At 39.7% G+C, this 13,776-nt stretch overlaps 1 protein-coding gene across 1 annotated transcript in view; it reads right to left on the reverse strand.

Annotated features, from left to right (window-relative positions):
* Positions 1-556: 556 nt before the first annotated feature.
* Positions 557-13,776, reverse strand: part of RNASEL (ribonuclease L (2',5'-oligoisoadenylate synthetase-dependent)) — a 35,378-nt gene continuing 22,158 nt past the window's right edge. Inside the window, exons 4-6 of the mRNA XM_006887782.1 lie at positions 10,718-10,847; positions 5,871-6,004; positions 557-752 (exon numbers count right to left, since the gene is read on the reverse strand). Coding sequence (XP_006887844.1) covers positions 557-752; positions 5,871-6,004; positions 10,718-10,847 — 460 coding nt within the window. The remainder of the gene's footprint in view (positions 753-5,870; positions 6,005-10,717; positions 10,848-13,776) is intronic.

A 13,776-nucleotide genomic window follows, 5' to 3' on the forward strand; every position in this document is an offset into this window, starting at 1 on the left:
CATAGCAACCCTATGAATGAAAGACCTGAACACTTTTATAACTTTCATAGTTTCTCTGAATTCATAGAGTTTCCAGAGGCAAGTTATTTAGGAAGTGGATATCACTCCTGCTTCTAAGCCTGTTTTAATCTGGGAGCTCCACCAAACACTGTCCACCATGGGTAACATGTAAAAGAGTACTAGTTCATTTTACCTTTCCTTAAATTTGTAAAAAATTAAGCAGCAAAGATTTACAACACTTTGGGGCTCAATAACTTTTTGCATTATAAGGCAGTTAGGAGAATTAAATTATATAATTGATGTAAAACATAGCACAAAGAGCTTAGTCACTCCTATGAATTTCCTTCTGAAGTTGATTGGATGCTTTAGGTATAATTTATTATATACAAGTGTAAAGTATATGTGGAATGCTAGGTGTCACTGTGGCAGGAACTGACACACAAGCTCTCCAATCCATGCCTCCCACATGTCACCTGGTTAGATACCACAGCCCTAAAGAATTATAGCTTTCAAGAATTACAGTTAGGCAATGCTTCACCCACGATTTCATCAATATTTAGTCTCGGTCAGTACTCAGGGCATTGACCCTGCTCACCATTTCCTCCTCCTCCACAGTGAGCCTGTGAGGATTCTCCGTTTGGGGGAAATGTTTCTTGTAGTCTGTATCCTTCAATTTCGTATAGACATAGATCACCAGATCTGGAAATAGCTTCTGAAAATATCTGCAAGGATCTCCAATTATCTGTTGTAAACTGAAAGGAAACATAAGCAGTTTAGCATACTTTCTTCCCCACTTCACAACACATTAACCTGAGGAGCTCTTTACTTCATTCATTTCCATAGCAAAATGGGAAGGGACTTTAGAATTTGATAGAACAAGAGTCAGATCCTGTCACTTCCATTAATCTTTGGGGACTTAATCTTTTTGAAGCATAGTTTTATCAAGCATAAAATAGAGATAAAACAATTTCACCATCAGTGAGTCCAAAATGATCTGTAGAAAAGAAAATATCTCTGCATATAGAAAAGTTTTAAGTTTGTAGCTAATGTTTTTGGTTGAAAAAGTTGACAAAATTAGCTTGCATGTGCTATTTTTCAGATTTCTATGATTCTACAACATTTCACTCAGATCCCCAGTTCCCTTGTGTCTCTTCACATACAAAAAAGGTCAGTAACCCATTGTCAAGGGGACTCAGACAGACTGACAAGGAAGATTATAGCTCAGCCTTTCTTTTTAGTACAATGACTCTGTATACCCTTTCCATCTTCTTTTAATACATCCTGGATCATTCCACATTCTGCCCTCAGCATCCTTAAGCATTGCAACTCACAGATTGAATTTGTTCTTTAGTTCCTTCAGCTTAAGAAATGCTTAGCAAGTTATCCCTTTTGATTTTCTGACTCCAGCTCCTTGCACATTTCATTTTAATACTTTGTCTTATCTTTCCGAGCTGCCCTTTGAAATCTTACATTCAGCTTCTTATTGATTTCTTCCCTTTGTATTGACTTCTTGTGCATTGTGCAATATTCAGAGTCTCTTCTTACATGCATTTTGGTCTCCTTCCTCCACCTTTGTAATGACTCCTGGCATTCTTCATGGACGATATTCTTGATATCTTCCCACAGCTCATCTGGTCTTCATTCATTAGTGCTCACAATCTGTTACAGAATTGGTTTTTAAACTCAGGGAAACTTTCTCCTTGGAGGCTAGGATTTTGAAGCTCTGTCTCACTTAATTTGGGCATGTGGCCAAGAGGTCCTTGGAGAAGGACAACATGCCCAATTGGAGCGGGGGGGGTGAACACAGGAGAGGTAGATGAGATGGACTGATACAGTAACTGGGGCATTGGGGGTTGGTGTGTCAGAGTGAGACTGGCTATGGACAGGGAAGGCTTCAAAGCTGCTTTACTTAAGGTCACTCTGAGTCGCAATCTTGGATATGCTCAATCCCATTGTTACAGTCACTGTGTCTGTTTGTCGTATTGAGGGTCTTCCTCTCTTTCTATGATCTTCACCTTCCCTATTATAATGTACTTTTTCAAGGACCAGTCCTTCCTGAAAACATGCCCAAAGTATGTGAGATGAAGTTTCACCATTCTTGCCTCTAAGAAACAGGGCAGTTGCTCTTCCTCCAAGACAGACTTCTTAAGAGTGATTTATAAAGGGTGGACAGTTGGTGCTGCTGTTGTTGTTATGTGCCATTGAGTCACCTGTGAATCAAAATGACCCTATGTACAGAACTGACTTATAGCTCAGGATAGAACAGAGTTCAGAGCAATTGTACATAAGGTCTCTATGAGTCACAGGTGACTTGATGTCACATAACAACAGCAACATTGTGATGTTCTGGTGACCTACTGGCAAGAACTTGCATTGCCAACCCAAATTAAGTGGTTCAAATCCACCAGCTGCTCCAAAGGAGAAAGATGAGCAATCTCTTCCCATGTGTTTTACAGCCTCTGCCAGTTTGGAGGGTCAGCTATAAGTCAGTTCTGACTCAATGACATATAACCAGGATGACAACAACAACAACATTATACTTCAGGATAGGCACTGAGATATTCTTTTTGGTAATGAATGAAACACCATTTCTCTGCAGGACACTATACCCAACATGATAGACTATATAATTGTCTGAAGGGTTGACTTGCCAACTTGGCCTCATGTTGGGGCTGGGGCTGAATGAGGAGATCAGCAGGTCTGGAAATCAGGGAGAAGTATGGACTTCTGAACTTGTAGTGCATGCCCATTTGAACCTAGCTACAGATGGCTGAGGATGAGTTGACCAGAACTCAACCAGAAGAAGAGAAGATGATCTACGCAGAGAGGTAGGGCCAAATGCTGCTTGCCCTGGACTGAACTTTGCTTGTGGATACAGATGCTCAAAATTTCCAAGCTGAACTGAGGATTCTTCAGCAAAAGGAGCACGCTTGTTCCCTCAAAGCACTGGTTTGATCAGAATGGGCAAACCAGAAATTGGCTATTTAAAAGAAGGATGTTAGGGAATGAGGCCTGAAGTAGCTGGCTTCCATGCTTACATAAATGCAGTTATCAGTAAGATGAATCTGAGGAAAAAACCTACAAAAAATGTGATTCTACCAAAAGGAAAAAAAATATATGTATGAAACATAAAGTAAATGAAAGACTATAAAACACAACATACATGCATGAAATATAACATATTAGAATGACAAAAATATTAAATAAAAATGTAAAAAATAAAGATTCACTAATGCCAAGGATAAAAGAGACTTGGTGGGATAGTGTACATGTAGTGTATTAGGCTCCTTAGTGAAAAGTTGGCAGTTTGAATCCAATAGTTCCTTCACAAGAGAAGGACTGACAGACTCCCAGAGGATCATTGTGACTTAGATCAACTAGACAACAGTGGGTTAATGCCTATTGTGGTATTGTTATGTGCTGTCTAGTTGTAACCAACTCACAGCTGATACTCCAGCAGGTTTTCAGAGGCAGTAAATCGCACAAGAGGAGAATGACTATCATTCCATAGAGCAACTGGAGGATTCAAACTGTGAGCCTTTGAGTAGACAGCATCACTCCTTACCACTAAACAACCAGAGATCCCTAAGGCTAATGCCTACGGTATTAATGTGCATGTTTCTATTTTGTTGTTGTTGTTATTGTTATTGTTAAGTGCCATTGAGTCGAACATGACTCATAGTGACCCTTATGAACAAAAGACCTAAATCCTGTTCTATAACTATCGTCGTTTCTCTAAGTTCATAGAGTTTCCAGGGGCATGTTGTTCATGAAATGGATACCACTCCTGCTTCCAAGCCTGTCCTACACTGGGAGCTCCACCAAACACTGTCCACCATGGGTGACCATTATGACATTTGACACACTAGTGGCACAGCACTCAATATCACAGCAACCCTAAGTTACCTTAATAGAGCAAACTGACAGGCCATTTAGAACATTCATTCTAAACACAATTAAAAGCAATTGAAGCCTCCTGTTTAAAGCAAATCAGGGCCTGGGGAATGGGCATGGGCATTGAAAGGTCAGCTGTGTTCTGAGTGAGACTTCACTTTGGAGGATCATGTGTGAAGTTTCATTGTTGACAACTTTCAATTTTCATACTTAATACAGTCCACATTTCAATTATTAAAAGATGCCTTCAGGTGGGTCCACCTCCCATTTTAAATCATGCCATATCAGCTTATGAAAGTCCACCAGCAAATGAAGTTTTATTTCATGAACATCATCAATGTCAATGCTACTTTGAAGAGGCAGCTATTTCCTACTCATAAATTCCATGCCTTTCAATAAATGGGCTCATTGCCCAGCACTATGTCAATGTTTTCCCTGGCTAATTAAGTCAGCTAACATCAGCTACAATATCCATAGTACCACGACCCCTTCTAAACCCAGCCTGGACTTCTGGTAGTTCTCTATTGATGTGTTGTTCCAGTCATTTTTGAATAATCTTCAGTCAAATCTTGCTTGCATGTGAGATCAGTGAGATTGTTCTGTAGTTTCCACATTCTGTTGGGTCACCTTTCTTTGGGATAGGAACAGATATCGATCTCTTCCAGTCAGCTGGCCAAGTGGTCGTTCTCCAGATTTCTTGGCACAACTTGGTGAGCACATGCAGGGCATCTGTTAACTGAAATATGTCAATTGGTATACCATCTATTCCTGGAGCCTTATTTTTTGCCATTTCCTTCAAAACAGCCTGAACTTCTTCTTTCATCACCATAGGCTCTTGCTCATATGTTGTTTCATGAAATTCTTCTGTGTCTTCCAATTCCTTTCGATACAGTGACTCAGTATATTCCTTCCATCTTCTTTTAATACTTCCTGGATCATTTAACATTCTGCCGAAAGCATCCTTGATTATAGCAACTTGAGGTTTGAATTTGTTCTTCAGTTCCTTGAGCTTAAGATATGCTGAGCGAGTTCGGCCCTTTTGATCTTCTGACTCCAACTCCTTGCACATTTCATTGTAATATTTTGCTTTGTCATCCCGTGCTGCCTTTTGAAATCTTCTATTCAACTCTTTAGTATCTTGAATTCTTCCTTGTGCTTTGGCTTCTCTGCGCTCCAGTGCAATTTTCAGAGTCTCTTCTGACATCCATTTTGGTCTTCGCTTCCTCTTCTGTCTTTGCAATGACCGTTTGCACTCTTCCTGGATGATACCCTTGATATCCTCCCACAACTCATTTGGCCTTTGCTCGTTAGTGTTCAAAGACTCAAACCTGTTCCTGAGATGGTTCTGAAATTCAGGTGGGAGAGACTCAAAGTCATATTTTGGTTGCCTTGGATTTGGTTTAATTTTCCTCAGCTTCAGCTTCAATTTGCATGTGGCTCCTTGGAGACAAGGATTCTGAGGCTCCGTCTAACATACTTTGGACATGTTGTGAGGAGAGACCGGTCCTTGGAGAAGGACATCATGCTTGAGAGGGTGGAGGGACAGCGCAGGAGGGGAAGGCCCTCTATGAGGTGGACTGATTCAGTGACTGGGATAATCGGGATGGAGTGTCAGAGACAGTGCGATTGGCACAGGACAGAACAGAGTTTAGGGCTGTTGTACATAGGGTCGCTATGAGTCGCAAGCGACTCGACGGCCCATAACAACAAAAACAATTAAGTCAGAAGTCAACTTCTGGTATTGCTTCCTAGTTTACCTGCAGTCTCCACTGAAACCTATCCACCACCATCAGACACCCTGCTGGTATCTAAAATACTTGTTGCATAGTTTGTAGAACAACAGATTGATCTCATAGGGTCACTGTTAGTTGTACTTAACTCAAAAGCACCTAACAACATAGTTTACAGCAACAAGCAAACCACCATAGTAACAAAACTGATAGCTGAGTAGAGTGGGCAAGTAAGTAAATACTTACTCATTATTCCTTTCCTCATGATAATGTTCTCCAAGATTCCGAATGAACTTTAGCAGGTCACCCACAGTGTTCTTGTAGAATTTGCGTTTGCCTTTATAGAATGAGTTCATTTTAATCATAACACATTTGTCAACCTAAGAAGCAAAAGTATTATGTAAAGATATGGTGACAACACAAAATCAATACTAATGAACTTCTCATAGGAAAAGACAAAATATAAATTTTCTAATATGACATAATTACTACTAATTAATAAAGTAAATGGACAGAAATAAAAGAATGGAAGTAAATACTGTTTACCAAAATGTTAAGTGAAGTAAGTCCTCACCACTGGACTGATAAGCAACCTCGTGTTGTTGTTGTTGTTCTTGTTGTCATTGTTTTGTACCATTAAATCTAATGGACTCACACCTGACCCTCCAATGGGTTTTCAGAGGCAATAATTGCACAGAAGGAGATTTCCCATCCTTCTCCCACAGAGCAGCTGGTGGATTCAAACCTTCTGCATTTGGGATTGAAGCACAGATTCTTACCACTGGCCACCAGAACTCCATGGCAGATGGAGATAATATATGGAAATGGTCAACAATTTCATCTTACTTGGATCCACAATCAACTTTCTAGATATCAGCAGTCAGGAGACCATGAGACAAATTGCACTGGGTAACTCAGGGACTTCTCCAAATTACTGAGGAACAATGATGTCAGTTTGATCACTGAAGTCTGCCTGATTCAGGTCATGGTCTATTCAAATTACATGCTATACATCTGAGAGATGGACAATGAATAAGGATAACAGAAAAAGAATTCATGCCTTTGACTTTTGGTGCTGGAGAAGACTAATGAATCATGGGTTGCCAAAAGAACAAACAGATACATCTTGAATAAAGTGCAGTCAGAATACTCCTTGGAGACAAGGATAATGAAGATTCATTTCACATACTTTAGACATGCCATGTTGCTAGGAGAGGCTATTTCTTGGAAAGGGATGTCATGCTTGGAAAAGTGGGAGGGTCAGTGAAAGAGAAGAAAACTCTCTACCAGATAGATTGATAAAGTGACTCTAGCAATGATCGCAACTGTATCAAAGACGATGAGGATGGCACAGGTTAGGACAAGGCTCAGATCTGTCCTTCATAGAGTTGCTATGAGTGGACTCGACTTGATGGTACCTAACAACAACAAAATGTTAAGTGTAGTCCTTTCAAGATATATGGGATTTTTTTACCCATCCACCAACTCCCACAGAATCCATTCTAATTCATGATGGCCCTCCACTGGATTTTTGAGGCTGTGATTATTAAGAACAGACTGCTTCATCACTCTATCAGAGCAGCTGATGCATTAAAACCAGCAAGCTTTAAGTTAGCGGGCCAGCAGGGACCAGCTATGCCAACAGAGTTTCTACAAGCTTAAGTGGAGTTCTATTAGGACATAGGATTTTAAGTAACTTAATACATACCACTGTTTTCCAAGTAGATTGTTTTTTGTTGTTTGTTGTTGTTGTTTTTCTGCTTGTGCATTTTTAAAAATTATTATTAATTTTAATAAACATTTACAGAGACTTTGGATTTCCATTCATTCATTGTTGCATTTTTCTCCCTGACCACCCCTCTCCCCCCAACCCCAGTTTGTGCTTCTCTTTGAAAAGTAAAAGAAAAATTCTTTCATTGTTATACAATTCCCCCTCCCCTGCCATTGAGTCCATTCCACTAGGCAGCCTTCATTCTGGACCCCTGTCATGATAATAATACCTAATAATATATTGTTTTTAAACAGTTCTCTCACTCATCTGTTTCAATGCAGTATACATAATTTATCCAATCTTTCTCAGTCTTCCCCCAACCCTGACATCAATTCCGTTTCACAACATGGCACTATGCAATATTTGTCCTTTTGTGACTGAGATATTTCACTCAGCATACTGTCCTCCAGGGTCATCCATTTTTAATAATATTTCTTAAGTTATTTGTTTTTCAATGCAGCATAGTATTCCATTGTGTGAATATACCAGAGCTTCTCTATCCATTCGTTTGTTGACGGGCACTTAGGTTGTTTCCAACTCTTTGCTATTGTGAACAAAGCTGTAATAAACATGAATGTACATATATCTGCCTGGGTGGCAGTTCTGGTTTCTTTAGGGTATATTCCCAGTAGAGGAATTGCTGGATCAAATGGTGTTTCTATTTCCAACTTTTTAAGAGAGCCCCATACAGCCTTCCACAGTGGTTGCACCATTTTACACTCCCACCAGCAGTGAATATGGGTCCCAGATTCTCCACCACCTCACCAGCATTTGATGTTTGCTGCTCTGTTAAATTTTGCTATTCTTACTGGGGTCAGATGATATCTCATAGTTGTTTTCAAGAAGATTGTTTTTAGAAAACAATGCTTAAGTATATGAAACAACAGTTTTTAAATATTTGGCTAGAGAACTTCTGCTAAGTTTGAAAATAAGGCAAACTAGACACTATAAAAAAGACACAAGAGCCTGGCACTATGGCTCCTGCAAAGAAGGGTGGTGAAAAGAATAAGGGCTATTCTGCCATCAATGAAGTGGTGTCAGGAGAGTACACCATCAACATTCACATGCACATCTGCAGAGTGGACTTTAAGACGCACGCCCCTCGGACATTCAAGGAGATCCAGAAATTTTCCATGAAGGAGATAGGAACACCAGATGTTCACAATGATACCAGGCTTAACAAATCTATCTGGGCCAAAAGAATTAAGTAATTTCCCATACTGCATCCATGTACAGTTGTCCAAAAATGCAAGCGGATGAAGATTCCCCAAACACTGGTTACCAATGTACCTGTCACCACTTTCAAAACTCTACAGAGCATCAGTGTGGTTGAAAACTAATAGCTAATTATCAAATAAAGTTATCAAACTGTAAACACACACACACACACGAAAAAATTAAAACCAGCATGAGATGGTAACTCCAGAAGCCTGACTATCAAAGCAAAAGACTGAAAGTGGATCAGCATTTTGATTGGCTTGGAAACCTGATAATCAGTTTTGATCACCCAGGACTACATGAGCACTAATACTGGTGACTAGTGATCAGAAAAATATGACCCTATCCTTATTACCCCACACACATACTCCTGGTAACCAGAAGCATGGCCGTTGCCCATTCTAACTCTCACATCTCTCCTCTTATAAAGCCCTTCTCTGCCCAAACTGAATCAGTTGCTATGTTTATGCCCCCCTGCATTTGGAGGTATATGTTCTCTGCCTCCTCAGGCCAATGGATCATAGTGCCAGACTCTCTCCCTCACTCACCTGGCCAGAGACCTCTTGAGTGTAAACACCCTATTCCTAGCCAACACCTGGGCTGAAAGAACATTTTTCTAAGGAGATTTAGAACCCTGCCCCTAGTTAGCCTCTAGTCAGAAAAATATAATTGAAAGACCATGTATCTTGCTCTCAGGCCAAAGAAATTGCTACACAGACCAAATGCCCTGTCTTTAGCCTCCTGCTGTTGTTGTAGTTATGTGTTATTGAGTTGACTATGACTCATAGCAATCCTATGCACAATAGTTCTGAACCCTGCTCTAGCCTAAGCCAATTTCACTATCTCTGAATCAGTTATTGTTTCAATCCATCTCATCCAGGTTCTTCCTCTCCTACACTGTCCCTGCAAGCCTGTTGTTGTTGTTGAATGACTTCAAGTCCACCATGGGTTACCGTTATCACATTTGCCACACCAATGTCACAGTGTTTAGTATCACAGCAACCAAAAGTTACTTTCATACAGCAAATGGACAGACCCAGTATTATACTGCTTAGAATAGTGTTTGATCAAAAACAATTAATACCAGTCCTGAAGGCCAAATGTGTTTTTAAATATGAAGTCGAATTCTATCATTTCACACGCATTAGTGAGTCAACATTCCACCCTAATCCTCACCAGAACCAGCAAACAAGCCTCTGCAGAACCAAGCTGCTGCAGACGACTTCCAAACTGACTTCCAGCCCCATATTGCTGACCAGATGCATTTTTAAATAGGAGGCCGAATCACATCCTCTCACATCCATTAGAGAGTCAACATTCCACCCTAATCCTCACCAGAACCAGCAAACAAGTCTTTGTAGAATCTGGCTGCTGCAGATGACTTCTGTATTAGCTTGGTGGATAATCAATCTCTAGTTTGATAGTTATGATGCAGTCATTCTCTTGATGAGATCTGATCCTATGGTATCATTTCTATGGATGGCTAATCAGGTGAAAGGATGTTTCCTCAGGGGCATGGCCTGCATCAAATTTCCTTAACACCTGTCCTTCAGCTGTTTAGACGTAAAACTATCATATTGCCTAAAGATTAATCTTAGCCTCTAATACGAGCATTTGGCTTCTGATCTATTCATCTTGGGTTCATCAACTCCTGCTGCTATGTAAGTCAGAAGAAGCCTCTATGTTGTGACATCTGACTCATGAACTTAAAGATGTACTAGCCTCTACAAAGGCATGAGGCATTCCATAAAGATAACTTTCTCTCTTATAGATATAAAACTCAAACTCAATACTGGCAAGACTGAACCAACTCATAGCTGACCCTCAGGCACATTTTCAGGAGGTTGTAAATTACACAGGTGGAGGTTGTCCATCTTTGTCCCTCAGAGTCACTGGTGTATAGAGAACCCTATCAAGAGAAAAGAAAGACAAGGGAAAGGAGAGAATATCACCTCTTTCACTTGGTTGGGCCAGGTCTACGGTATAAGACAAGTTGGAAAAAACTTGCATAAAAATGTACAGTCACTTGTTGGAAGCTATTAAAACTCCAGTATACAGATTTTTATTCCTAAAATAACTTCGAGACCTTAGGAATATCCCATACCTTAGTAGTCCAATTGGCAAAACTAAAACTTTCAGATGTCTTCAGATTCAGTATCTGGAGGATGTTGCTTTCTGATTTTCTCTGTTTGAGGTCAGATTCATTTCCTACATTCCGAAGAGTCCGATATCGGCTAAGGATAATAGGATATTAGAATTATCAGGGTCATTCCATCATTTCCAAAAAGAGAAAAACCTCTATATTTTTTCTTTTTAATAAAACTAATAACAAATGCATACAGCAATGGTCTGTCAATTCACTGTACTGAGGTAACTTGGGGTTGCTGTGATAATGAATGCTGTGCCACTTGTGTGTAAAATGCCATAATGATCACCCATAGTAGACAGTGTTTGGTATACCTCCCAGATTAAGAAGGGCTTGGAAGCATGAGTGTGAGTGGCATCCACTTCCTAAACAACATGCCCCTGGAAATTCTATGAACTTAGAGAAACAACAATAGTTATAGAACAGGGTTCAAGTCTTTTGTTCATAGGGTCACTATGAGTTGTGCTCAACTCAACGGCACTCAACAACAGCAAGAACAACAATAATAAATGCAAGAATAAAAATAGACAAAGATATTGAATAGTCATTTCTTGAAAGCGGATATAAAATAAGTACCTAAAGAGATACTTTAAGTCATCGTTGTTATATGCTGCTGAATTGGAATTGACTCATAGATGACCCTCTAATAGGTTTGCAGAGGCTGTAAATCACACAGAAGGAGACTGCCCATACTTCTCCCTTGAAGCAGCTGGTGGATGCAAACCACCTACCTTTAGATTAGCAATGCAACTCTTTGCCCACTAGACCACCAGAACTCCTGTAGTCATCCCTCAGCATGGAAATGAAATCACTTCCTGATTCAACGTTCAGCCAAACAAAAGACAGCACTAAAAGATGACTGCATGGATCATAAAAAAACTATGCTGGACTCAATAGCAATCAACAACAACAACATTGAGAAGAATGGGAATCCCAGAATACTTGATTGTGCTCATGCAAAACCTATATCTGGACTGCAGGGCCATCACAGTAGTCAAACAGGACAGAGAGTTTGGGACAGAGAACTATAAGCAGGGGAAAGACTTTCTAAGTTTCTTAGCTGGCGTGCTGAATTGGGAAAATGAGAGCTGAGTTGAAGCCCCCCTGGACACAAACTGCTTAAGTTGGCATTCCTGATCTCCTGCCATTCCAGGGACAAAGGAAAACATTAGGCTTCAGGAGAGAAGATACTATCAGGTGAGACCCTCTTCTCCAGGGTCAACACTTTCAGGTGTGAGGAAGAGAAGGGACTGAAACATCCCTGGAAAAAGGTCCCTCAACTGGGGGATCCCTGCAGCCATGGGGCCATCCTAGGACCATACAGGACAAAAGAGTTTGAGACAGAAAGCTACAAGAAGGGGAAAGACTTTCTCCTCTTTCTCAGCTGGCATGCTGAGCTGCAAGAAAGAGAGCTGACTTGAAACTCTGCTGAACAGAAACTGCTCAAGTGGAGCAGCTAGTCTCCCACCACTCAGTCAACTCTTCAGACAAAGGAGGACACTAGAATTTGGAGGAGAGGGACTACAATAAGGTGAGATTCCTGCAGGGTTGCATTGCAGACCAGAGAAAACCTGAAAGACTTAAGGAAAGGCAAATTTTCCCAGAAAGGAGTTCTATTATAGTGAGTGGATCATTCCATAGATTCAACAACTCTTAAATCACCCACTGAATTAAAGGGGTAATTAATCAATAACATCATAAAGATAAGAACTATCAAAACTTACACACACACAAAACTTACACAGACACAATAGAAATGGCCTACCACTTACCAAGAAAAATTTCAAGATAATGTCAAGAAAGCAGCAGGCAGCCTCAGACACTCTGGAAAACAAGAACAACAACAACAACAACAACACACCAACAAACACCAAATTAAGCCTTCTACAGAAAAAAAAAAGAATACTGCTGACTCAATGAATATCCCAGAGTCAGGAAGGCAGAAGATATATGTTGATAGCATTCAAAGAACTACCAAAGAAGGTACAAATGATGGAAGAAACAATGGAAGGCAGAAATAAAGGGAATACCCTAGAAGTAGAGAACCAGAAGAAATATATGGATGTGGGTTTACTTGAACAGCTATAGAAGAAGGTGTAAATGACAGAAGAAATAATGGAAGCCATTAGGGAAGCAAAGAGGCAGGGATCAAGAAAAAAATATATTAATGAAGAGGAACTTGTACAACTATGGGAGAAAATGCAAAAGATGGAAGAAAGAATTTAAACTATAGTTAAAGAGGTATAAGAACTTAAAAAGTCACCACAAGACAAAGATGGTACAGCCAGCACAGTACTGGAAAGAAAAGAAATGCATGAAAATGCAATCCAAAATATTAAGACTGAAATGGCAGAAGTGTCCAACATGCTGAAGGGACAAAAACAAAACAAAACAAAACACCATATGATATAGAGCAGAGAATTAGTGTTCTGAATTTAAAAAGCTTCAGTGAAAAAAACAGCAGAAGAGAAATTTGAAATGAGACATAAAGAAAATGAAGAAACATTATAATCATGTAGGATGACATCAAAAAGTACAACATACATATGACTGGAGTTTCAGAATACAAGAGAGACAGAGAAGTCACTGAAAAAATTGTGGAAGAGGTACCAGAAGAAAACTTCTCAGGTATTATGAAGTACAAGGAAATCAACATTCATGAAGTTCAGCAAATACCAAATAGACTAAACCAAAAAGGAAATCATTAAAACATATCATAGTCAATTCTTCAAAATAAGAGATAAGGATATAATACCAAAAGCAGCAGGAGGAAAACAAAGTGTCACCTACAAAGGAAAAACAATTAGATTAAGTACTGATTTCTCAGCAGAAACCATGTGAGCAAGAAGACAATGAAACGGCAAATATAGAACGTTTAAAGAAAACAACTGCCAACCAAGGATCCTGTAACCCAGAAAAGCTGTTTGTGAAACATGAGAGAAAGGTTAGATCCTTTGCTGAAGAGACATAAGAAATTTGTGAAAATAAGGCCAAATCTGTAAGAACTTTTTTTTTTT

Source organism: Elephantulus edwardii, unplaced genomic scaffold (assembly GCF_000299155.1).
Source record: "Elephantulus edwardii isolate Elephantulus edwardi_28Jun2011 unplaced genomic scaffold, EleEdw1.0 scaffold00061, whole genome shotgun sequence".
Taxonomy (NCBI): Eukaryota; Metazoa; Chordata; class Mammalia; order Macroscelidea; family Macroscelididae; genus Elephantulus; species Elephantulus edwardii.